Consider the following 25,839-nt stretch of genomic DNA (forward strand, 5'->3'; position numbering starts at 1 on the left):
GTCACCATGACTTCTTTGCTAAGACCTTCCTGCTGCAGACTTTCTAAATTTAAGCTTGCCTTTTTTTTTTTTTTTTTTTTTGCATCACAGACACAAATCGTTGTCCACACACTGTGAGAGCATTTCCAAATTTTGAGTGGCTGCATATACTTGAAAATCTGCATTAACCAAACACCGAGTATTAAGTCCTTTTGCAACTTTTAGGCCTTTCTCAAAATCTGTTTCTCAACGAAGTGCTGCTTACAGTTTGAGAGGAGTAGAGCCTGTCTCCCTTCTCTGTGGCTCTTCAATTCTGTTTATCTAAGACTGAGCTTACCCTCTGGTGGCCATACCGCCCACCTGGCCTGTGGCCTCTCCATGGTGCAGTGATGTCTGTGGGTGTTCTGTGACGTGCACCCCTTCCTAAGGGCTATGTGCTGTCCAGGCTCCACTCCCTGCCCATGGCACATTTGCTGCACCTGGGGGGCTCAGCCGGTAGTGGTGGCTAAATGCCTATTTCTGGGCTTGGTGAGCCATTATAAATAGAACAGATGAGGGCATGTCTTCTCTCTTTTAAATACCTTCTTAAATAGGAAGGCAAAAAAGAGCCAAAGCCCAAAATACCTTTAACTCTGTTTTTCCACCCCAGGGGTTCTATTTTTAAAAATTGTTTTGGTACAGGATCACAATTTCCTAGTATCCCTAATAGAAAACTAAACCAGAAATAGAGGTCACCAGGTGGGAAGGTCAGGGGTGGGGAAGAATGTGAGGGCAGAAACAGGGGAAATTCTGAGAGCTGAAAACCTGGGACACTGGGTGGAACAGCCTTTCCTCCAGACGTGGGAAGTGAGCCCCACACCGCCGCACAAGGATGGAGGTGTCCTTTGCTCGAAAAGGATGGGGGCCTCTGCATTAATAGCCAGGGCAAGAGAAGCAGGATTATAGGTCACTTCTTGGGGGCCATTCTCTCCCTGGGTGATGGAACAGTGGTGACTTGCAGTTGACTCACAGAAGCTTTTTTGTCATTTTCCTCAAAAGGAATAATCTTAAACATTTATGAGTACCGTCCCCAGTAGGTGAGGGAGACCAGGCCTACCTCAGTGGTCCCCAGGAGGTCTGCTGCTTATTTACTGGAAAAGCTTCAAGCCAGATTGTTGGAGACTGGGGTGGTTGCAGGCAGAACTCGGTGCCAGTCCTGGGCCAGAGCTTGAGCCAAGCAGAGTTAGGAGATGCAGAGGGGGTGGAGAGGGGAAAGGCGGGGGGCACAGGGCATTTGGGGCACATAACTTGCTAAACTTCTAGAACCTGACTCTTAACGGTCTTCCTCTTCAAACGACTCCTTCCGGTGCCCAGGAGAATGGAGCGAGGCCCTTTATCCCCTGCTGACCACCCTCACAGACTGCGTGGCCATGATGAGCGACAAGGCCAAGAAGGCGATGGTGTTCCTGCTTATGCAGGACAGCGCCCCTACCATAGCCACGTACCTGAGCCTGCAGTACCGCCGTGATGTGGTCTTCTGCCAGACGGTAAGCCCCGGGAGTGGCGCGCAGGAGCCCACGGGCCCCTCGGCCCCCAGAAAATAGTCTTGGGAGATCCTTCTCACTTCACGTTGAAAAAAACCAAGGATGGCCAACACTTTCTCCTGCCTGTGGCTCTTAAGTTTCTTTAATAGGTCTAGATTTCAACCTGGAGGGAGCAATCCTACTTGGGAAGTATATGGTTAAGAGAAGGTCTGAGTCCACACTTCTCCCTGAGGAGGCAGCGGGCACTGGTGGCTTGTGCGCATGCTCTGCTCCTGCCTGAGGCGTGCGGGGTTCCGGCTGGCCCAGGCCTCATGGCCACCTTTCTTCCCAGGAAGGAGTTTAGTGAGGGAGAGAGGGATGTTGCTGTCAGTGTGGTGTGTGCCTTAGTTCTGCTGCTCGTGCACAGCTCTTGCAGTGATTTGGGAGAATGGAAGAACTTAAGTGAATGTCACAAGTTTAGCAAATGCCAGTTATCCCGTTAGCGACGTGAACAGTGACAGAGGGTCAGGCTGGCTCTCTGAGGTTCTGGCAGCCCATCCCCTCAGAAAATCTCCCCCTGAGGTAACTTGCAGGGTAACCATGTTCTCTCACACTTCTTTGTTGTGGTCTCTTCAGTTTGCAGCCGGAGCTGGTCTGGATCTGTGAGTATATAGGCCCTATTCACTGTGAGGAATGAATTCTGGGCTTCTAGAAGGTTCTAGCTCAGGAGTAAGCCCAGGCAAGTTGGCTTGGAAGCTGAGCCAAAACCAGACTGGCCTTTGGGAGCAGCAGAAGCAGCAAGCCTAGAGTGCTGCACAGCCTCCCGTGCGTGGCTGTGCCCTGCGTGGCCTCAGAGCCGAGCGCCCCCCACATCCCAGACAGAGGAGGGGGAAAGGATGCTGCTGCAGCCCAGCCAGAGTAGCAGAAGCAGAGAAGCTCAGGGCCAAGGGCACGGCACAGGCTGGGGACCACTTCTTGAGGTGGTGTCTGCCCCCCGACAACAGCCCCGCCTCGTGTCTCCCTCACAGCTGACTGCTCTCATCTGTGGCTTCATCATCAAGCTGAGGAACTGCCTGCATGACGACGGCTTCCTGCGGCAGCTCTACACCATTGGGCTGCTGGCCCAGTTCGAGAGCCTGCTCAGCACCTACGGTGAGCCCCCAGGGGCGCCCCCGGGATCCCGGCGTCCTGGAACAATGCGGACGTGCGTGAGGCCCATTCTTCCTTCCTGAATGTTTTTCTGATGACGCACACAGCTCATGCTGATTAAAATAAAGCCAGACATCATCACAGTATGTCAGGACCAAGCAAAATCCTGCATAGTTACACACACACCGCTTTGTTTTCTTGGTGGTGGTTGTTATAATCAAAGATCTTTCTAGTTGAGGAGGGATGATAATTATTTAAGCAGTAATTTCTGGTGAGGCACGTGGGCTGTTTCTGAATTAATCCTAAGAAAACACTGCTGCCGTATGTCTCGGTACACGAGTGTTGGTGGGCTTGTGAGCCCATTTCTGCAGCCACTACCTTGTTAGAAGGGATGGTTCTGGGTCAAAGGGTAGGAATATTTTAAAATTTAAAATAGAGATTTTCAAATTGACCTCGAAAAAAGACTCTCTTCTTTCTACTTTCATTTTCTGTTTATTTCTTCTGAGAGGGTAAAAATAGGTAATTTTTTTTAGAAGTATTTGTCCATCTTTGGAGTTACAAGACATCAAATAAGTGCCAAGCCCCACAGAGTAGAAGGATCTGCCTATGTGGTGCTCTATGGCTATCTGTCCACTTCCAAAGGGCCAGCTCTGCCTCCTGAGCTTCTCTGCATGCGGTTTGCCTCCCTACACTGTCCGGCCCCAGGAGAGGGCCAGGAACGTGGTGCATGTCTCCACCAGTGGCATTGATGAGCGTGGCCATGGGGTTTCAGTAGCAGCATTTCCCATGGAGAAGTGAGTCTGCTGGTGGAGAGGCCCCCTCTGGTCACAGCCACACCTGATCCTGTCACCTGCCATCTGTAACCAGCTCTGTGGCCGTGCTGAGCCCATGGGAAGAGTGGCAGGTCCCCTCTCCCTGACAGCCTTGTGTCCCTCTCTCGCATCCAGGTGAGGAGCTGGCCATGCTGGAGGACATGAGCCTTGGAATCATGGACCTGAGGAACGTGACCTTCAAAGTCACTCAGGCCACTTCTAATGCATCGACTGACATGCTGCCTGTCATCACAGGAAATCGGTAGAAAGATTTTTTCTAATCCTCAGAACTAGCACTATGTTTTAATTTATGTTCTTTCCATGTGACGTGCTTTTCATTTTTGTTTTGTTGTGTCTCATTCAGTTAAAGACATGGATCATAGTCTCCTACATTAATTTTGCAGAACTTTAAAGGCTCACGACGAGCACTTGGGAAACAGCTGAGCCAGATAGCCCAACAGGCACTCATGTCGAGGCCAGCTCGGTTTTCCTCTTCTCCCTCTCCTCTGCTCCTGCCTCTCCCCCGTCACAGCCCTCACCCACCCTCTGCCTGTCTTCCTCTTTTGCAGGGATGGCTTTAACGTGCGGATCCCTCTGCCGGGCCCGCTGTTCGATGCCCTACCTCGGGAGATCCAGAGCGGCATGCTGCTGCGGGTGCAACCCGTCCTCTTCAATGTGGGGATCAACGAGCAGCAGACGCTGGCCGAGAGGTGCGGGCCCGGCTCTCACAGGGCCTGGGGTGGGTGGAGTGGTCACTGACATGAGGTAGAAAATGGCCTCTTCAGGCTCTGAGTGCTGCAGAGACTCTGCCGGGCCCCCTTCCTTCAGCCGGCATTCTTGAAAGGCTGCCATACACCCAGCCGTGTGTATGGTGCTGGAGACACACAGATGGGTCAGATGTGGTCTGTGTAGGAGAGGTCTGTATAGGGCAGGTAGGAGAGAGATGGGGGTGCAAGGATGAAGATGAATGCAGGGAGTGGGGGTCCTGACGGGAGACCCAGGAAGAGGTCTGGGAGGGCTTCCTGGAAGAGATGACGGCTAAATTGAGTTTTGAAGAGTAAGAAGGAGTTAGATGGAGGTGGAGGAAAGACTTAGCATCTCAGGCTAAAAAGCCTGAGCAAAGGCAGGTGTGGAGAAACCATGTGGGACTGGAGGCCAAGGCCCAGGCTGGGATGGGCAGTGGTGAGATTAGAGGGGCCTATATGCCAGGTGAGAGGCTTGCCTTGATTTTCCAAAGGCCTGTGTCTTATAAACTCCCTCCAGGTTCCCCTGCCGGACAGTAGGGAGGAGTCACATGTGCCCCTGTTCACAAGCGTGTGTGTGCATGTGTGTGTGTTGGAGAGGAGGAAGGTTTGGGCATGTGTAATGACCTTCCACTAGTATGTGAAAACCTTTCCTGTAATCATCATATTCATGCGGCATATGTGTTTTAGCATAAAAAGGTATTTAACGGTACTTGCTGTGAAGGGAATTTGGTCTCTAGGGTGATGTGCTCTCTTCGTTTTGGGCCTCTGGAACCCAGTGCTCAATACCTATACTCTGGAGTCAACTGATATTGACCGCTGGGTTCCAGAGGCCCAAAAGGAAGAGAGCACATCACCCTAGAGACCAAATTCCCTTCGCAGCAAGTACCGTTAAATACGTCAGTTGATTGCAGAGTATAAGGTCACCCCCACTTAGCGATGTGGTAGGGCTGGTGGGAGACATCGAAGAGGTTTGAGTAGGGCAGGATACAGTCACATCTACAGTTTAAGTGGATCACTTGCTGGTCACATGCCAAAAAGCTTTGAGGGGGACAAGTATAATGAGGTTGTTGGAAAGGGTCCAGACCAGAGGCAGTGAGCTGGATCAGGCAGGGGTAGTACAGACGGAGAAGGGACAGACTGAAGGACTGTTTCAGTGGTGGAATGGAAGGTTTGGTCTTCTGCTGGGCAGGGTGGGATAGAGATGGTGAAGAGGATAACAGACATAGGCCTCCAGGGCGGTAGTGAGTGTGTTTTGGCACCCACTGAGCCCAAGAACCAGGAGAAGGGTCATGCTCAGGGACAGTTGGAGGCTGGCTTAGGCTGGTGCCTCCAGCCCAGGAAGCAGAGACCACTAAGGCATGAGCAGAGCTGGAAGAGCCCACATCATGGAGAGTGGACAGCTTCAGGACTCTGGCAGGGGTTATCCCAGCAAGGGCATTAATGCTCCCTGCGTCCGGCAGCTGCTGTTCCTGGTGACTGCAGGGGCAGTTTCTGGAAAGGGTGGAGGCAAGACCACGTTGCAGCAAGCAGAGGGGCAGGTGGAGGAGGGTAAGACAGACAGTAGGCTACGGGGAAGACTTGGCGAGTGCCGGGTCTTTGCTCATTCATCTGCTTTTGGGACATTGTCCCCTCAGCTCATAAATAAGCCAGCTCACTGAGTCCCAGGACAGGCCCCGAAGGAGCAGGTGCCTAGGGGAAAAGCCATTGCAGCCATCGGGGTGGATGGGGCTGTAATGGACCTGCAGGAGGGAGTCTTGCCTGCTGAAGGATGGTGTGGAACTACAAAGAGGCTCAAGTGCTTGGAGGTTGCTCAGTGGGGCAGTAGTGGAGCTGGACTGGGCATCCAGGCCTAATGACCACCTTGCATGCCCACCTCCGGCCTATCCTGGCTACTTGGGAGGTGCGCACAGGGTGAGCCTGCGTGGCGAGAATCATGCTAGGGCCTCACACATGGCCCAGGAGGACCAGCTAGTCACGTGTGGTTGTTCAGCTGACACAGTGACTTCCGCTTCAAGTACAGGACTGGGTCCTCACCCCCAGCCAAAGCCCCATTGCTGTCCCCTCTCGTAAACAGCTCCAGAATGGGAGGACACAGGGCCTCTCTGTGAGCAGCCGTGAGAGGGCTTTCTATGCATGCCGCACGAGGGTCTGGGACGGTGGAGTTCCAGTCAGCTTTGAGGCACATCCCTAACAAATGTGCATGGTTCCCACTAATGAAATGGATTTGAACAAGTCACCTACCGGGTAGCAATGGCCTGATGCTTGGGAGGAGGGATGTGACTTAGAGTTTAGCTGGGTGCTGACCCTCGAGAGAATCAACAACATTAGCTTCAGTGCAGTTAAGCCCATGTGGGAAGGAAGACCATTAACTCATGGTGTCCCCATCTGACCTCCAAAGGTTTGGAGATACGTCTTTACAAGAAGTTATCAATGTGGAAAGTTTGGTGCGGTTAAACTCCTACTTTGAGCAGTTTAAGGAAGTTTTGCCTGAGGATTGTAAGTATTTCTCCACTCTCGGTAGGTTTCTTTTTCACCTGTTATCTATCTTTTGTCACTTTGGGTGTCAGAGCCTTTCCTGTCCTCAGGCTGTCTGCTCACCCATCCGGATGCTCCCCCCACACGCATGATTACCCCTTTGCTTCCCTGCCCCTCCACTCCCGCCCTGCCAGCAGCATGTTCACCTGCTCGGACTCTGCCTGGTTTGGGGCCCCAACCAGAGACGGTTCCCTCAGGCTGTGGCCCTTGCTGATTCTTCTCTGGCTGGTTGTCTTGCCACCTGGATATGGCGGGGCTTTCCCACAAGCTGTCCCAGACACTGGTGTTCACTAATGGCAGTGGCCTGTGTTGTGCTCCTGTTGTAGGACAGGTGGGATCAGAGAGGCAAGGCCCCACTCGGCCGCGCGCTGGGGTGAGCTCCCCGTGCACCTCCTTCTGTGGCATGTCAAGTGAGATGCTGGGCAGACACTTAGTGCTGTGTGGGTGTCCCCAGAGGCAGGAGAGAGTGACAGCAGCCGTCACTCTGCTAACAGCCTTCTCTGTGCCCCGGGACTCAGGCAGGGGCGCTGGGCTCACCATACTATCTGTGTACATGGGGAAGTCTCTCCTGATTTCATACTTACTGAGCACCTGCCCCAGGTAAAGTGCCATGGGACCCAGTGAAGAGTGAGACTAGACCTTTCCTGGTTAGGAATGGGCTCCACCTCTCTGTGCTGGCACTGCCCTAGCCATTAGCAAAGGAGGCAGACTCGGTCCCTGGGTAACACCAGTGTCCTTCAAGGGGGATTCCTGAAGGGGAAGATGGGAAAAGGCTACATTCTCATTCCCCGGTCACTGATGTGCCTGGTGCCCTGCCATGTTCTGTGCACATTTCCGCCCCGACTCGCCTCGACAATGCCACGACACAGGCGTCAGTATTGGTTCATGGAAGGGTTGACCTGGCTCTGAGGCTCGAGACTTAGACAGTTGACAAAGGTGTCCCTATTAGGAGACACTGTATTGCAGGGCACCTTGGGCCAGGCTGGGGAGTTGGTGTTAGTTTAGTTCTAGCAGGGAAGCAGTGTGGGGAAAGCCTTTAGGGATTCATCTGGAATCAGCAAGAGTATGCTGTTTAGCTTGGAGGAGGGGTGCAGGCTGCTGTGCACAGCACCTTCTTCTCCCTTCGATTTTGACCTGGGAGCGTGGGTAGACAGGAGAGGCATGAGGGGGAGTCACTCTGGGAGCATGCGGCCTTGCAGTTGCATGAGACGGTGCTGGGGACGAGAGAGCTGTAGGCAGATGGTGGAGGGACACAGGGCCTGCGCTGGTCACGGCCACATGAGCTGGCAGCCTGCTGATGGGCAGGGGGGCAGGGCTGGAGGGTGAGGAGAGCAGCCCAGGCACCAACGGCCTTCTGATATGTGCCACGGGCGAGGCTGGGTGCGGCACATGTGTCGCCACTGTGGTCAGCAGCACGGGTGACATGGGGCTATCTTATGGCTGAGATCACTGTATGCGAGGGGAAGAGGCTGAGGACACGGTCTCTGGGGAAGAGCCCTGTGTGGAGGTGGTTTGAGAAGAAAGGGCTCAGCAGACACGTGGGAGAGTCCTTGCAGGCAGGAGAGCAGCAGTGTTACCTAGGTGCCTAGCGGGAGTGAGGGAAGGAGTCCCTGGTGGCTTCTGAGGCATAGTCAGTGTGGCGAGGGCTGCAGCCAGCACAAGTAAGTGACAAATGACACTGTCTTGATGGGCCAGTCTGTCCCAGAAATCAGCAGAGACGTGAGAGAGGAACCCTGACTGTGAGATGCAGGAGCAGCTGAGGACTACAGACCGGGGGCACTGTGGAGAGGGGGACACACAGGATGCTCACGGCAGGTGGCCTCAGTCTGCCCAGGGAACCGCAGAGGTGCCGGTGCTGACCACACACTGGAACTCACTGGGGAGCCTGGGCCGTTCTGCCTGGGCCCCACCCCAGAGGGGTGGGCATCGGGAGTTCCAGAAACTACCCAGGTGGCAAGGGTTGAAAGCCATAAGTGAAAGGGTCCCCTGACACTTCAGCTGCAGGTCACCAATACCCAGGCTCTTGGGAACTCCCAGGTATTGAGGTGTCCTCACATGCTTTAGCAGTGAGCATAGTTGAAAGTGACAGATTTGTCAAGTCCTTGCATGTACTAAGCTGTCTACATACTTGACCTGGATTATCTAACGTGATCCTCATAGCAGCCTTGGGGGGTGGGCCTGGTTTCACACCATTTGACATTTGAGGACACAGAGGCAGGAGGGTTAGTCCCTGAGGGAAGGAGCCCAGGCTGACTGCCACCAGAGCCCACCTTCCAAGTACTGCAGGGGTCAGGGACAGTGGAGTGCCCAAGCTCAGACTGGAGGTTTTGAGTCTTCTGCAGGGCTGGACCCCTGGCCAGGGCACCACGAAGGGGAGCAGGGAGGAGGGACAGAGGCCATGTGGAGGACAGATGAGTGGGCATAGTGAGACACGTGGTCAGGAAGTGGGAGTTCTGTGCTCAGCATCTTGGAGGGCAGCCTCTTTCCAGTGATGTGAGACACCAGGAGATCTGGCTGGTGATGAAGGGCACAGAAGGGTGCGGCCTATAGGACAAAAGCAGGCCAGGTGTGGGCCTCTCCAGGTTGGACCAGTAGCACTGGACCACAACCTAGGAAGCCGGGGGAGCAGCAGCCCATTACACCTTTAGCCCGAGGAGAATCGGGGCTCTGTGAGGCCGAGGAAATGGGGCACAGCTAATGATACCCCCAAAGTCTCTTCGGTTCATCAGTGGGCATGTGTGCACTGACTGGGGCTATAGGGGCGGCAAGGGAGAAGCTGCAGCCGATCTGGGGAAGTCACATGCCATATCTCCTCCAGGAGACATGTAGGCCTCCTCTAGGCTCCCACAGCTTCTTTCACAGAGTGAGCCCCTCATGAGGAGAGGCCCCCTTTCCACGTCTGTTTCTGGCCCAGTCCCCTGATCAGCACAGTGCCAGACCCATATCAGGTGCATGCAGTAATTAGCATAAGATCCTGGGTACACAACGGTGAGCTTGTGTTGGAAGCTGTCTGTGCAGCTGGATCCCAGGACTCCCTGTGTTCAGTTTTAATTTGGGGATTTGGGCACCATAGCTTCTTTTCTTAGACATGACCTGGAGGTTTTTCTCTTTCTCTCTGATGATCCTGGGGTTTGAAAATCCCAGGTTTCTTAGGTTAAGTGATCAGACTGATCTTCCAGTTCAAGGGGTCCCTGAAGGGCTGGAGACTGTCGCGGTGGCAGAGGGAGGCTCTCCGAGAGAATGGGTCACTTCAGGTCCACAGGAGGAGGCCCTACTGCCACCCCTAGGGGTAGCCAAGCCCATTCTGTAGTCAAGACCCATCGCCCGAAGCATCCTCCTACCTGCGGAGGCTGTGAAGACCAGATGGGTCTTCCTAACTTCCTCCTGCCCTTGTGATCCTCTATATGTGCTTCGACCCCTTGGGAGAGCTGAAAGAAGATGAGTTTGCCCTTGGCAGGTGGGACTGAAGTGGCCACGAAAGTGATTTAAGTGCTCCCCTTGTGGGTAGCCAGGACCGGTCCCTAAGCACACCCTCTTCTTGCATAAGTCACCCGAAGCTTCCAGCTTGGTCAGGTGCCTGTGCCACAGCGGCCTCTGTGGGCTGCGGGCCTGGGTGCCCCGCCAGCTCTTATAGACTCATCCTGTCTTGCAGGCCTACCTCGATCTCGGAGCCAGACATGCCTGCCAGAGCTGCTGCGTTTTCTGGGCCAGAACGTACATGCCAGGAAGAATAAGAACGTCGACATTCTCTGGCAAGCCGCTGAGGTAGTACCCTCGTTATACTGAGGAAAAGAATGGGATTGTGGTACTTGCTGCCAATAATCGTAATTATGATAATAAATCAGAATCTCAGCCAGGAGTGGAGAGAGCAAATTTCTCCCCGTGGACACAGAAGAAAGTCACGGAATATGTCGAGAACTCTGGAGGATACTGAAAGGTGCCTATGAGTTCATTACTTTAGGGCTGTCTGAATTCCAGTGAGCTAGACACAGACTCTATCCCCTGGGGCATTTAATAAGCAGGCTGATGACAGTTGTCACCTCCAGAAGCCTGGGCAATCGATACCAGTTACAACGCACTGCCTGCTGTATCTTTTAATAGCTTCAGAGATAGACCATGGGGACCCTTGCAGTCTCTTTACACAGTATTTTTTTTTTACATTGTAGTTCAAATCTCCTCTTTTCCCAAGTACTTCCAGTATTTTCTCATAAATGTTCTCGTGGAGTTCCAGAGCTAGCCATTCACTCACCTCTGTCGAGAGGTGACCTTAACCAGTCTCCACGGCAGCACCGTGACCTGTCCAGCATGGAGACTCGCACACGTAGACTCAGGAGCACCAGTGATCCCCAGATGGCATTCCAGCTCCTGGCCCGGCCTGAGCACAGGGGAGGGATGGATGTCCGCTCTGCCCCTGGAGGAGGCAGACACACCACACAGCCCACTCATGCCTGGTTCCCCCCAGTTCACAGAGCCTAAGTAGCTGTTAGGAGGGTTGTCTTCCCACCCCCCCCTCATGGCTTTCCTGGGCTACTCATTCTAGAGCTTTCCTGTTCTCTTCATCAAGAAGGTATTCCTCTCCACCTCAGGTCTCTTTCCACTGCAGCAGACAGTGATCTGGTCATGGTGCTTGGCGGCTGTTCCGGAGACCCTGTATTTGAGGGCCTGTATTCATGGAGCCCTGTCTTTGAGCATCCCCCTCTTTGCACCTCTCAAGGCCTCCCATCCCCAGTTTGACCAGAGCTGCCCTCTTCTGGATTTACTTCTTTTCATTTCTGTGTATAAAGAATGGGTCCCTGTCTAAACAGTTAGGATATCGTTGGTCAGGTCTAGGTCCTCATTTCGCGGATGGGGAGACTGGCCAGAGTGCCAGAGCTGGCTCCTAGCCTCCTGGAGGCTGGAGGTCTGAGCCTGGCACACAGACGGCCCCCTCATGCAGGAATGCACCTCTGGTCACCCCTGCCTGCCTTCTGGAGTCTCATGTTGGTTCTGGATATACCATCTGTACATGTGGACGTCCTTTGAACCTATCTGTGGTTCTAGCTTGTGCCATGTGTCTGGGTCATGAACTCTGCTGCTTGGAGAATTCAGTGAGCAGGTGCACATTCAGCGTCCCATCATTTGGATTGTATCACTCTTCGCCGAGCTTAGGGGTTTGCTTAGTGTTTTCTTTTTTTTCTTTTAAAATTTTTTTGTCTGTTCTCAAAAGAAGCCTGTCTTCCTTCTGATGGTCTTGGCTGACCATCTTTCGTCTTTCTCTAGACACCGTGCTTAGGACTTCACTGTGCCCTCTACCTACCTAGTGGTATTCCTGGCAGTGGCTGCATGTTCTTGGCTTTGCTGGCCTGGGAAGCAGGTGTGGGACCACCTCCAGGGCACTGCAGTGGATCGGATATTTCTTTGGGGTGCGACAGGCTACTGGAGCTCACTGTCATCTAGTTTTGATTTTTCACAAAATACCAGTATTATTCTCGAGGCGTGGTACCTGGTACAGGTCCATAATCCCTCATCTGAAGCTCTGTGGGTAAATGTTTTGGAATTCACAGATTTCCATATTTTAGAAGGGTGATTTGGTATACAGTTGGTGCACATATGTGTAATATACACTGTGCACATCACCTCTTTGATGTGATACCCACATATGATTGACGATCCCCAGGGGAGTCTCGGGCAGTGCTCTGGAACCAAACTCATTAATATTGCCTTATTAAAAATATGAATGTTTATACAGAATGGGATAAATGAAGATCATGAGTAGCCTCACATCGACTCCTGTCTGGTTGGACTGCCAAATGAAGCTGCTGTAAACTTAAAAATCTTTTGTTTTAGGGCTTTCTCCTCTTGGGGACTGTGTACCTAGAATTATATCTAGTGGTACATAGAAAATGCCCCCAATGTCCTTCCTGTGGGGACAGAAGGTGCCCTACGTGGCTTTTGCTCAGCCTGGAGGCCGCCACACTCTGAGCTCCCCACTTGTGAAGGGGAGAGTGCAGTGACCCCTGCCCAGCCCTGAGTGAGGTAGAGGACGGTGGAGGGCCTGTGGGGCCTGACCATCAAGAGGTGGCTGAGGGGAAGCTCTTCTGAGGTATTCCCATCTGTGCAGATGCAGAGGAGAACAGAGACAGCGGGTCTGTGCTACACCTTCCAGAAAGCCTGGAGACTCGGCCAGGGGTGGGGCATGCTGGGAGCTGCTCTGACATCCATAGCTGGGCTTTGCTGCCCTCCTCTGCCCAGGGCCTGCAGCACAGGTCTGACTGTGATGAGATAGATGGTCTGGGCACAGTCTGGAAGAGGGCAGCTGGTACAGTCAGCGCACAGATGGTGATGCCCCAGGAAAGAAGGGGGAGGCTAGGCCTGGAAGGAACAGCCTCTGGGGGGAATCACATGAGGGAGGGGGACAAAGTCACTGGGGACAGAGCGGGTCCCACAGGCAGTAACCTCATTTCTGATGCTGGTTCTGGCCAGACGTGAAGTCGGGGAGCAGAAGTGATGGGAACGCTGGCCCTGGGAGTTGGCCTGGCCACGTGCCACTGCTGACTGTCCAGAGCCTGTGTCCCGTGCAATGCATCTTTCCATTCTGTGGCATCTGTCCCTCCAAGCACAGCCTGCGTTCCTGTTGCAGATCTGTCGCCGCCTTAACGGGGTCCGGTTCACCAGCTGCAAGAGCGCCAAGGACCGCACGGCCATGTCGGTGACGCTGGAGCAGTGCCTGATCCTGCAGCACGAGCACGGCATGGCCCCACAGGTGTTCACCCAGGCCCTGGAGTGCATGCGCAGGTGAGTCCCGCTGCCTAGGCCGCCCGCCCCGCCTGCCCCGGGCTCCGTGTAAACTGCAGATGAGCCGGTCTCCCGCTGGGCGCCCCCGGCCCTGGGCCCCTTGACTCCCAGCAGCACGCTGTGGTTTGACTTTGGAAAATTCTCTGACGTCTGCCAAGTCAAACTGTGGGCGGTCTCAAATTGAGACCGTGTTCTCTTTTAAGTCTGGGGGACAGGAGAGCCAGCAGTCTCTAATGAGCAGGGCTGCTCTGAAAGCAGGTGCCTTCAGGGCAAGCTTAGGAGTCAGGGCGTGGCCCAGGGAAATCCAGTATGGCCACCTGCGAGTCCTTGGGCATGAGGCTGGCCCTCAGCCCCCTGCCTTGCTGCTAGTGGAATGAGGGCCAGACCTTCCTCAGCAGGCACCTGCTGTTTCCAACATTGCATTAACTCCTTGCAAACTTGAGCGAAGAAAGCGCGTCTGCAGGTTGCACTGGTTTGCTCCGCTTCTTCTCTAGCCGTCGACACAGTTTGCTTTTCTTAGCAAAGTGTCAAATGAGTGTCTTATAGTAACGGCAGCAGCCCCCCACCTGTCCGTGTGCCGTGGCGACCTCACCCTAATGATGTTCTGATTCTGAGGCAGCAGGCGTGTTTGCAGAATGAAACCCAGGACTAAAAACTGTCTACTGTTGATCGATGCCTTGTTTCAAGCGCTGCTGGGGAGCACCTTACCTCACATACCAAAAGAAAGGATAAGAAACCTGGTTTTCCCGTCTCCTTCAATGTAGCCACCAATGCTGTCAAAGTCTCGTTTCCAACGGTCACTCCTACTGAATGTTCTGTATCATTTGTCCTCTCACCAAATTCTTTAAAGCGTTTGATTCTCTTATCCTTTCTGTATGTTTCTGCCGTTTGACCTTCTCACAATGACCCACAAAAGTGATGCCTGAGCTCCTGCCTCTTGATAATAGCATTTTGTAGGAATGGAAGTATGTTGTCCCTGTTTTGTCTTTTCCACATTCATCCAAACCCCTGTCTGTGACCCCGGGGCTTTGATTCACGCACGGATGGAAAGTTCACCACCCTCCCTGGTCTGGGCCTCAGGGAGGCAATGGAGACTCTCTAGACACCTGCCCCGGCATCCTTAGTCAACCTGTCCTCACAGCCTGTCCTTCAGGCTCAGTGTCCCTGATGCCATGAGGGAGGCAGGGCCTGGGCTTCCAGGCATGCACATCTGTACCCTGTGAGCTGCGAGGTGCTACGAGGGGCCACCTTGGTGAGATGCAGGCCCCCATTAGAGAAGAAACACGAAAAGGAGAAGGAGGGGGAGATACCCCTGGTTATTGGAGCAAAGATTAGGATGAGGTACGCTCAGGCCAGGCCCTGAGTCAGGTGTACAGTCCATGTGTAGACAGTTGTCCAGTCCTGGCTTCTGGAACAAATGTGATTGAGAAAAACAATTCATTCTGCTTGCATCTGAGCACAGAGGTCTCAGGAGACCTGGGAGAACAGGGCTCCTTAGAAAGACACCGGGGCAGCTGCATCTACCGGCCTGTGGCCTGTCTCAGGGCTGTGTGGGCAGTACCCACACATGCACAGATTAGCTGCTGTGGCTTTCAACACACTCCACACTTGCTCACCTAAGAAACTGATACTCCTTATAGCAAAAATTTAAAATATGAATAAGCCCCTATACCAGTTTTTCTCATACCTCCACCTCAGAATCCTCCGTCTTCCTTCTGTTGACAAGCAGCCCTGCTCGTGTTGCTGTCTCCTCTTTCAGCTGTGGATATGTACATACAAGCACATGGACGTGAGTGCAGTTAACGCACACGCCAGATCGCCAGGCCCTGAATCAGTCACACAGCACACCCGTGCGTGAACAGACGCAGCTCTGTGTGCAGTTATGCCTGTTGTTTGAGCCTACTTTTTTCACTTAGCTTTCTTGGGAGCATTTTTTCAGGTTAATAAGTAGAGACCTTACAATTTTGAGCACACCGTAATGATTCATTTTGCTGCCATTGACCGTCTAAGCTGAAGGTGGTTTTCTGCACCTCAGACAGGGGGTGGGGTGTCCCTGTGTATGCTCCTGGCCTCCTCTGCCGGATCGATCTCTACGCCTTTGTAGGGTTTCTAATACAAATCATCACACTCTCACCCCCTGTCCCAAGTGCCTGCTTGTCCACCCTCCGGGTGCTGTCGTGCCTGTCACTCGTCGGTGCGCTTCCAAGTCTGTAAAGTCAGTGTTGCTTTCCTGGGTCACAGGTGAGGACCCCGCAATCTTGCTTAGGGCACGACCTTCCTCCCTGGGCCTCCCTGGGCCTCTCTAAACCTCCCCCCTCCATCTCCATTTAACAGAAGTCTTTTTAAAGTGTCCTGTTTGTTTTTCTGATTTTTCTAAAATTTCTGCAATAAACATGTAATCTTACTTAACTAATCATGTCGGATATTATGACACAAGAACCAAGCTCGATCATGGCCCCCCTGCACCCGCTCCTGGAACCCAGTAGTTCCAGCAGCCGGGGCTCTGTGCTCACTGCCGCCTCTCGGCCTGACTGCGTTGCAGTTCAGGCCGTCACGCGTGTGGTTATTTGAAGGTGATTTTCTGAACTCTTCCCTGTTGGGGGAAGACATGCATTTGTCCATAGACAGCAAGTGGCTGGGTCACTAGCCGGGATTTCTGGCTGTAGCGTGGCCAGGACCTGTGGCTCAGCGGGGAGCCCTAAGGAGGCAGCAGAAAATACTGGGCCATGCCTTGAGTGGAAGAATGCATTTTGGTTCTCTTGCTTTCTCACTTGCATCTTACCAGATGGAAGAGTAGAGCATGCAGGCAAGGGTGCAGGGTGGAGAGAGGGGGTGGGGTCAGGGAGCAAAGCTGACACTCTGGCCTTGTTTCTCCCAGAGGCCCAGGATGAGCAGTGGCCGGGGCTGTGCTAGGAAATGCTTAACAACCAGCTCCCCGCCTCCACCACAGCCAAAAAAAGCCCTGATCTATAGTGTTCGCATAAATACTCCCACTGGGGCTTATTTCCAGCTACCGGTGTGATGTCACAGAACATGGAGCTGGGGAAAGATGCATACACCGGCTCCTGCAAGCCATCACAGCCAATGCCAGCTGACCGCTCATGCTGCCTCTCTGTCCCCGACCCAGGGGCTGAAACGCTCACAGAGTGGGTCTTCCTAAGTAGCCACAGTGACACCACCTCTGCCCCCCGAGACTGCCCTGTTCTGGGAAAGTGTCCCCAGTCTGAACGGCACATCACAGCAGGGCCATTCCAGGGCTTCTGAGCTCCTCTGGGAAAGCACAGGAGAAGTCTGCTTGAGCAAGGACCTCCAGCCACTCCTCTCTGGGTGGACCCTCAGAGGTCACATGCGGCGTCCTGGCGTCCCTGCTGTGTCTATGGCAGTGTCACCACTTTGGTGGACGTTCATAGAGGCTATGGCTCCAGAGTATATATTTTATATATATGTATACATATATTGCACCTCAGTGTATATTTTTCTGGGGCACCTAAAGGGGGAAAATGCCCAGATTTCTGATGTGAGCTTGGTTGGCTTCCGTGGTTGGGGATCAGCCTGTAGAACAGTGACTTGAACTTTCGGGGACACGGGCAGCTCATGCTCAGCCACTGCTCAGCCTAACCGCCAGGGTGAGCCTGGGGAGGGCTCTGCCTCAGACTGGTACTTGAGGTAAATGGTCATTGTTCAAATGGTTCATCAAGAGGCAGCTTTGGCAAAGTCGGTCGCACCCCTCCCCCGTGCCCCCCTCTCTTCCCCCTGCCCCCCCCCCCCGCTCAGGCATCTGTGAGAAGGTCAAACCACCCTCTCCCAATGGTTCTTCATGTTCAGCTTGCTTCTTGAAACCCATGTCTTGGCAGCATGTGAGAGCATGGCAGGGCAGCATGGAGTTGTGCTTGGCCAGCCGAGAGAGCGCGAACATGGAAAACCATTTAGTCAACCTACATGTGTTTGTTTTTGGTAGACGACAGTATTTTTTCTTATTTTCACTTCTCTTTCTCTCCTTTCTTCTTGTGACTGTGCTGGTTTTGTTTTGGTACCCCTTCCACACCCTTTTCTGCACATCATCTTTTCTTTCTCTTGTGGCTCCATCCCATTTTTTTTGTTTGTTTTAACTCTTACTGTTTGGTTTTCCTCTTTTTTCCATACTTTTGATACAATCCATTGCATGTGTCCCCCCCCCCCCCTTTATTTACTTTGCCTTTTTCTTTTCCTTTCTCCCAAACTTTTTCCTCTTCACAGCATTGGAACACGGGAGGTAGTCACCCAGAAGAACTTGAGCGGCCTGGTGCCCATCCGAGACTTAAGACTAGACCCCAGCCTCCTCTGTTCCATCCCTTTGTTAGCCCTGAGCCCCAATTTACTGATTGTGTGGCTCTTCCTCAGCATAGCGTACCTGGTGACCAAATTGCGTTGCAAATGAGTACCATTGCGAAAAGCAGTACTAAGTCACAAGAAAAACAAAAGTGCCAGAGTATGTCCAGCCACCTGTGTACCTGACTGGACAGAAGAAATGTGTCAGAGCGTGGTCTGCCGAGAAATATTTCATGCCTTACAGTTTGACGTTTTGTTGTTCTGAACTGTAAATACCTGCCAAATTATTTCACCGAGAGGACTCGTGCGTTTAAATGCCATCGAGTTTTCAGTGCTTGTAACACGTCCTTACAGTGCCCTGTCACTGCACCGTTTAGCTGGCCTAGAGTTAACTTGTACCAAATCTCTCACCTTCTGATGTAAAACTGTTTATTACCTGTATATCTCCTGTGCCCTGTTTCTGAGAGAAGGGGCCTCTGTCTGAAGAGAATTTGTATATTTGATACTATTCTTTAATGTACCGCTAACCTTTCCTTTCCTTCTGAAGAGAAACAAAAATGATAGTTAGATGCTTTATAACCGACCCATCTAAATCTACCTATTCAATAGGACGTGTACTTTCTGCTTTCATTTCAAAGCATAGTCCCTGAACTCACAGTAGCAAACACTTTGCAGAATCATAACATTCCTCGCTTGTGTTTATAATTTCCGGTTTGAGACGCCCCACAGCTGTGACCGAGTTGCCTGTTGTACCCAGTCAGGCACATTAAAGTAACATACTGCATGTGACTTTCAACTTGCTCTTTGAAATCTTTTAAGGATCACTAGACTGGTTACAGGAATTAGTGCAGATAGGAACAAGTGGCTGTTAAAGTTAAATACATTTATTTTTCATGAAGCAGTAGTTTTCATTTTAAAAAAAATCAAATGTGGTTAATAATGGTAATTTTGAAAATCCAAAAAAAAAAAAAAGTTCCAAAAATGGAAGCCTAACCTTTGGCCACTTGTGGTAGATGGAAATGTGAGAGAGAAGGAGTTGCTTGGGTTTATGCTATTAGCACTCTTTATGTAACACGGAAATGCCCAGGAAACAAGGTGGTTCATAACCTTAACTTTCACATTTGGCAGAGGAGTCGTTGAACGTCTGTAAAAGTAACAGAATAAATTAGGGAGAATTCCATGGATTCTGTGTAAGAACTGCTCCGTGGCTTCTCGGTTTTCTAGTTCAGACTATGCCGTATTCTGTTTTTGCTTGCCAGCTGGTTCCCCATACACTGGACTTTATGAAAGTGGATTTCTTTTTACCAGTCTAGAGAAATTAGAGTGAATTTAAAGAAGCTGTCTTTTCCAGAAACTACACCCATGCATACACACAAACCCAGTTCACCACAAAATCTGCCCCCTCACTTCCCTCTCCCAGGATGTCCAGAACTTACTCTGGGACTTCTCTGCTTTGGCATTGGTTCTGAGTCCGTGTTCTAGGAATGGCGGTTGGTGACGGATGATAAATACTAGACTCTGGCTTTAAATTCTGAGACTGTCCTTCTCACACCCCAGGGAGGCCCTTCTTTCCTAGACCCCCTGAGCACTGCAGGAGCCTTCGGGCAGGGTTCCTACCTATAGGGGGAAGCCAGTCTTCTCACGAGTGCCATGTGGCCACTCTGTCTTTTCTAGAACAACCGAGGTGGCCGTATTGGGGCATAGCTCCTGACACTCCTCACTGGGGAGTCTCACTGGATGCCAAGTGACAAGTGGTGTTAAGTTGTAGCAACACAACACTAGTCACTGATCCGTGATTCTTTAAGACGTATGTTCACCTCCTGCCTCCTTCAAATTAAAGTGTGTGTGCCAGCACTCCAAGATTTGAAAGAAAGTAGAGTCCACAGGCCCTTTCAGCTCCAGTTCCACAGCTTCCCAGTCCCTGCTCTGGTTCAGGTGCTCCTGATGCCTCACGGCGGTGACATGTGCCTGTGCCCATCTCCAGGCCTGGCAGAGACTATGCACCCACGAGGGTGGCCCTTCTGACTACAGATAGCGCCCCCTCTGCTCCCTGGGCCTGTGGGTGCTCCTCTACCACTCCCCAGAGACTCCTCCCAGGATCCTCCCACCCAGCAAAGGGAGGCCATAGCCAGCTAGAGAGGCCCTTCTCGGCCTGTTCCTCGCTGCTGTGGTGTCACCAGACCTTCCTGCCCTGTGTAGATTTGCCTGCCAGGTTGACAGAGAAATAAATTGGAAAGGAGAGAAAATAAGGTTCTTTGTTTTTCTCTTCAGGGGCTGAGCCAAAAGGCCATACATTCTAGCTGTCTCCCGTCATGAAGGCTAGCACAAGAAAGAACACCAGGAGATCAGCCTAGGCTCTGAATTATTGTTGCCATCTTTCTTCAGAACTCTGAGGAAAGAGACTCATTGTGCTCGCCCTTTGTGCTGAGTTTTAGCATCACTGAGGCTTTCTGCTTAGGAAATCAGACTAAATATAGACTGAAAATCTTTTCTGCTTCAGTGAAAAATAGACTGGATGAAACAAACATGGGAGGATGATTCACAAGAGGGAAGTCTGGTATTTGGTTATGGTGTTTGGCCTGCTTCTGAGGTGATGCTGGCCCCAGGCAGGACATTGTCATTGGCCACCAACCCTAGGTACTCAGGATCACTAGACCCCAGTGCATCCAGATGAGTTCTAAAGTGGAAGATCCACACCTGACAGAGAGAACCAGAGGAGTCCCCCAAATTAGTTGTCATCTGGGTTTCTGTTCCAATTTCTCATTCAAAAAATGGATATCCTTGAAAAGAAAGAATTTACCTAGGGAAGAAAAAACAATGGTGGAGCTTTGACATAGTAAAATCCTTCTTTCTAAAATCTATCCAAGACATTTTCAATGTCTGCTCTTGGCCCCTAAGAACGGTGCTGCCGATGTGATGGGTGAAAGTGTTCTACCTTAGGGACAGAAGGCTGGCCCCCGTGGCAGGAAAAGCCAGTTAGCACGGCACACCTCTCCCCTCTGCACATGTCAGTCTCATGCGCTAGTACCCAGGCTTGTGCAAGCAAGTTGGGACAGTGTCGTCATGTTGTCAGCCTCCGCTGTCAGATTTTGTAAATTCAGAACATTTGAGGGAAAGTGAATCCGATTTGCTATTAAAAATTAAATTGGATTGTGAGGGTAACCTTGATTACAAATCCATGTATCATATATTCAGCCAGTTAAACCAGTAGCTTCTTTAACATATGTAAATAAAAGATAATGTCGAAGTGGACAAATTCTTCTTCTTTGCTCCTCAAACAGTTTGGCATTTACTAGTGATAGGTGGTCCTTGAAAAGTGTGTCCATTTCTACATAAATAGAGAAGCCATATCTGAAACAGTTTGGTAATGTGAAAGCTTCCAAAGATGAAGTAAGACTAACTGTGCATAGGAACCTATAGCTTCTGCTTTAAATGGAATTATATTTTTATCTGATTGCTAGATGTTAGAAAGACATGGTCATTCTTTACTCTAGGGGCGTCCTGCTCGTATGGCCTAGGCATTCAGCTCAGATGACACAGGTCTCACTGAGGGCTTGAGGCTCTGGTGACAAGAAAACATAGCTAAGTTACTAAATTACTTAACAAGCAGGTGGTTACTTTTCTAAAATATCTGAGCTTATCTTTTGAATAAAATTACTCTTACCAAAAATATTTTACATGTTCTTGATAATGAGACTGTCATTTTCACTTTAAAAGGCTTGAGCAATTGCCACTGATATTTTTTTAAAATGCATGACATAATGGTCTTCATACGATTTGAAATATTTTTTTTAAATCACTCTTTCTTGGTAACTCCAAATTTTACATCTCATAATGGGGATTTTTGTACTAAATTTGATAACTAGTCAATTTAATTGCTAGTCAAAGAATAATATAAAAATGTAAAGTTCTACTGTGCTTACAGGAAGTCATTTATATTTAGAACCGCTTTTGCCTGTGAATTTGATGTCTACAGGAGAACAGTTCCCAGAGAACTCCCCTGATGCTCTCACTAGGGAATGTGAGGGAATGTGAGGCATGCCTGATGGCTCATCCTCCTCTTCAGCATTTGCTGTATCCACTGGGTTGCCATGACAACCCTCCAACCAGTACAGCTGGGGATGATGCTGGGAGCAGGCTCTCTAGGGAAGGGCACCTGTGGGCTCTCACTGGCTTAGTGGCATGCCTGTGAGAGGTGACCACAGTAAGGACAGCCCACCCAGAGAAGGCTGCCGTGGGGAGATCTCAGTGGGATCACTCCTTCATGACCCTTCTAGCCCTGATGGCTGTGCAGACCCAGCGTGTCACCATTGCATGGGCTCACTGATTGCTTTGCACCCAGGACAGCTGTCTCCTCAGTGGGGACGGCATGTTAGCGCAGCCTTCTCAGCCAGATGGCTTTGCTACGTACTGAATTCTGCAAGGAAAATGAGCATTTTGAATTTGAGGTGATTAATAGCCATTGCTAATATAGAAAAATGCAGCTCTTGAAAAGCTTTGGTAAGAATAGCACCATTTCTCATTCCATTTAATTGGAAATGTAACAGAACCTTTGAACCACTAGTTATGATAGAATCCTCAGACTACTAGACATGACATACATGAAAACCATTCACTTAAAAAACAGAAGTTTGCTTCTACTTAGATACAGCGCTGCCTCTGAAAATGCAGACTCGCAATCCCATCCAGCATGTGTCCATGTCTGTGCTTCTTAGTTGCCTTCCTCGTTCAGAAGCCTGCCATCTTGCGTGCATATTGTTGTAAATGAGTCCAGCACCCATTTGAATTAATCAACATTTTTTTTAATGCTATGAAAATAATTCATTTCATCTTAGTTTAAGTCTTTTCTTTTTCCTTTTTTACTGCTGTCATTTCTTGTGCTTGTTTTTTTCCCCAGTGAGGGTTGTCGAAGAGAAAATACAATGAAGAATGTTGGAAGTCGCAAATATGCATTTAATTCCCTGCAGCTGAAGGCTTTCCCCAAGCATTACAGGCCTCCCGAAGGGACTTACGGAAAAGTTGAAACATGAACACACGGTTCCTCTAATTAGCTGTTACATACTAAATGTGGGTACCCTCTAGTGTCATATATGAATTCTTCAAGAAGACCTGAAGGATTGGTTTTTATTTTTGTGTTTTTAAAAAAAATTTCACTAAAAAGTCTATGGAGCATGTTTTCCACTGGAATCAGTAGGAGGTAATGTTTGGCTCAATAGTGTGGATCGTAGCGACTGCCCATTTAAATAGCCTCAGCCATAACCATACAGATATCATCGATAGTTACCTGTATGAATCAAGCTAGATATGTCTGAAATGCTAAAAGACTTTTTTAAATGCCCACTTAGGCAGCTGCACACCTAACGTATTTTTCTACCGAGTAACTCGAAATTGAGCATTGAAATTACAGTCTACTTTTAAAAACTCTGAATGTAAAACAGTAAGTAATATATTAAATTATTGGATCCTGGCCAGACCAGCAGATGTTAAATGTTAACTCAAGTTTTAGGGAAAGAAGCTAGCTCTAGCTTGTGCAGTGAGAGCAAGTGGTTCCAACGAGTTGTCCTGTGACAGCGCAGGTGAAAGCAGAAGGTGAGGTAAAGGTTGCTAAATCAGCCCAAGATAAGACTTCACTGGAAGGTGGTACCTGCACAGCAGCCCACACATTGGGGCCCCCCTCTGCCCACTGATGCATCATGGAACAGGGTGTGTGCTGGAGAATGTGAAGCCAGCTGTCCTGTGCTCTTCAGCTCTGTGGCTGGTCCTGCCTCCGGGGCACTCCTCCCCTCCTCTCCTGGGTGTTGAGTTCTGTCACTCCAGGACCCCACACGTGATGTGTCTGCTACCTCTCAGACAACAGTGTGGGGGTTTCTGCGTGTAGGTGCTGGAAACCTAAATATTTTCAGAACAGATGTCCTTCTCTGGGTTTCCCAGTTTATCATCTTCTAGAAGATGGTGCAATCCTGTTGGACTGTCTGATGAAAGTTTCTCTTAGGTTTGCAGCACTTGTTACTGTCCTCTTCATATTTTATTATATAAGGTGACTACTGAGAAAGTTGAATTTATCTCCTACAGTGAGATTTTGAAAGGGATAAATGGGCCATAAAACTTAGGAATTTCATAGAAAATTATGTCCAGTCATCTATTATAAGATGATGATGATGAGTCTTATCTGCACATAGCAGAGATTGTTTTCCTTAGTTTATATACGTCTATCAGTTCTATTTATCATGATTATTATGTTTACATGTTATTTAAAAGGTTGTAAAAGAAATCTATGTGGAACATACCCATGATGCTGATCCTAATGATTTGTGAACGCCGTGGGAAATTCCTAGGTCTAAAATTTGAGGTGTTACTCGTGGGCTCCTTTAGACAAGGGCTTTGGAAACGTGTGACATACTTGAGCTGCTGAGGCCCAGGCACGGCCACACACTGGCAGAGACCCAGAGGGGTAGGCGCGCAGGTGAGGGTGGAACTGGATGAAAGACCTTCCAGACCCTTTCTGCGCAGACAGAGCCTGCTTCTCCTGGTGCCTGGTTGGGTGTGAGCAGACGCGGAGGATGCCCCAGGGAGTGATGGCAGCTGCTCATGCCTGTCCCACAGCTGGCTTACTGTGGAGAGTGCAGGCAGAGACACTCCTGTCCCCCAAACCCACTGTAGAGCTGGCGGCAGCTGGCGTCACATTCTCCTGCTGTATCGGTTCAGGTTCAAAGACAGTTTCCAGGATGGCTGATTTGGCCTCTCACCCCTCCCCTGTTTCATTTAAGTTGTAATTTCTCTAGTACCTACCTAGTTCCATCTTTTCTCATTTTAGCATCACTATCTTTAAAGAATTCCCTTGTCTTTTTAAATTAAATGTTACGCATATTGTTTCCAGACTTTTTTTTTTTTTTTTTGGTCTGAAGAGCATTAAGTACCCGCATTTATCAAAAGGGAATATAGCAAACGTTGAGTCATCTGTTCACAGTTTTGCATGTGGCACCTTCACGTGAATTATTTTTCCGACTTTGGCTTCATGTTAAGGATCGCCGTAAAACTCTTAAGACGTGGCTAATGGTGCAGAAGCTGCTGACCTTTCTGTATTCCATGTGGGCACTACCCTCAGCTGCGGGAGGCAGGGGGGAGCGCAGGGCAGCCTCCCTGTGGCGCCGCACCCTCCCCACACTCACGGAGCCAGGGCACCCCCCACCCCCGCACTCCTTACCCCCCACCCCCCATCACTGCGGCCGGGGTTCTTGGGGTGGGGGGCACGGGAGCTCTGAGTCTTCAGCTGCACCGGAGAAGCCTTTTCATAGGTTACCGTCAAATAGACTCCGCCTGGTGTTCCTGAGAAGGTCCCTCATTTAAAAAGAAACGTTGAGACCTACTGAAAACGGGGGATGTGACGTGGATTCTAAGCACCTGCAGCACAGTTGCCTTTGGTTTCCTTGAAAAATGTACAAATATTGTATAATACAGCTTTGTCCCTTCACGGTTGTATTTGCCAAGCTCAGTGCATTAAAGTACTTTTATTTATTTGTTTTGGGTGGGCAGTATTAATATATATAAACATATAGTTACTGTTTTATATATTCTTAGCTCATTCTAAGCCATGTATGCTGTAAATGTGCTAGTCTTTAGAATGACAAATAATAAATAACTGACAAGAACATTAAACTGGGTGTTGACTGATTCATTCCATTACAGTTAGGAGGAGGACTAGTCTTATGGCCACATCATTAATAGGAATTGCATCGAGCACTTGTGTGTCTATAAGCGCCAGACCGTGACACATTTCTGTTTTATAATCTTGTTTTCTCTTACTTTGAAGCAGAGGGGTAGTAGTGGGTGGGACTAAGAGCCTGGACTTCAGCTGCAGGAAGAACTAGCTCCCAATCCTGTTCTGCCACTCGCTGGCTGGTGACTCTGAACTTGTTGCCTGCCCTCTCAGAGCGTCTGTTTGCTCGTGTGTGAAGCATGGACACGATACTGGTACATTCTTTGTAAGGCGGTTGTGAGGTGCTTTGGCATTAAGAGTTCACAAGTGTTAGCTGT

At 50.4% G+C, this 25,839-nt stretch overlaps 1 protein-coding gene across 1 annotated transcript in view; it reads left to right on the forward strand.

Annotated features, from left to right (window-relative positions):
• INPP4A (inositol polyphosphate-4-phosphatase type I A) overlaps window positions 1-18,763 on the forward strand; it is a 132,242-nt gene extending 113,479 nt beyond the window's left edge. Inside the window, exons 19-26 of the mRNA XM_080812611.1 lie at window positions 1,333-1,505; window positions 2,510-2,633; window positions 3,578-3,704; window positions 4,012-4,152; window positions 6,587-6,684; window positions 10,376-10,488; window positions 13,343-13,497; window positions 17,734-18,763. Of these exons, the coding sequence (XP_080668737.1) occupies window positions 1,333-1,505; window positions 2,510-2,633; window positions 3,578-3,704; window positions 4,012-4,152; window positions 6,587-6,684; window positions 10,376-10,488; window positions 13,343-13,497; window positions 17,734-17,914 (1,112 nt within the window). The 3' untranslated portion in view covers window positions 17,915-18,763. The remainder of the gene's footprint in view (window positions 1-1,332; window positions 1,506-2,509; window positions 2,634-3,577; window positions 3,705-4,011; window positions 4,153-6,586; window positions 6,685-10,375; window positions 10,489-13,342; window positions 13,498-17,733) is intronic.
• The last annotated feature ends 7,076 nt before the right edge of the window (window positions 18,764-25,839 follow it).

Source organism: Martes martes, assembly GCF_963455335.1.
Source record: "Martes martes genome assembly, chromosome: 9".
NCBI lineage: Eukaryota > Metazoa > Chordata > Mammalia > Carnivora > Mustelidae > Martes > Martes martes.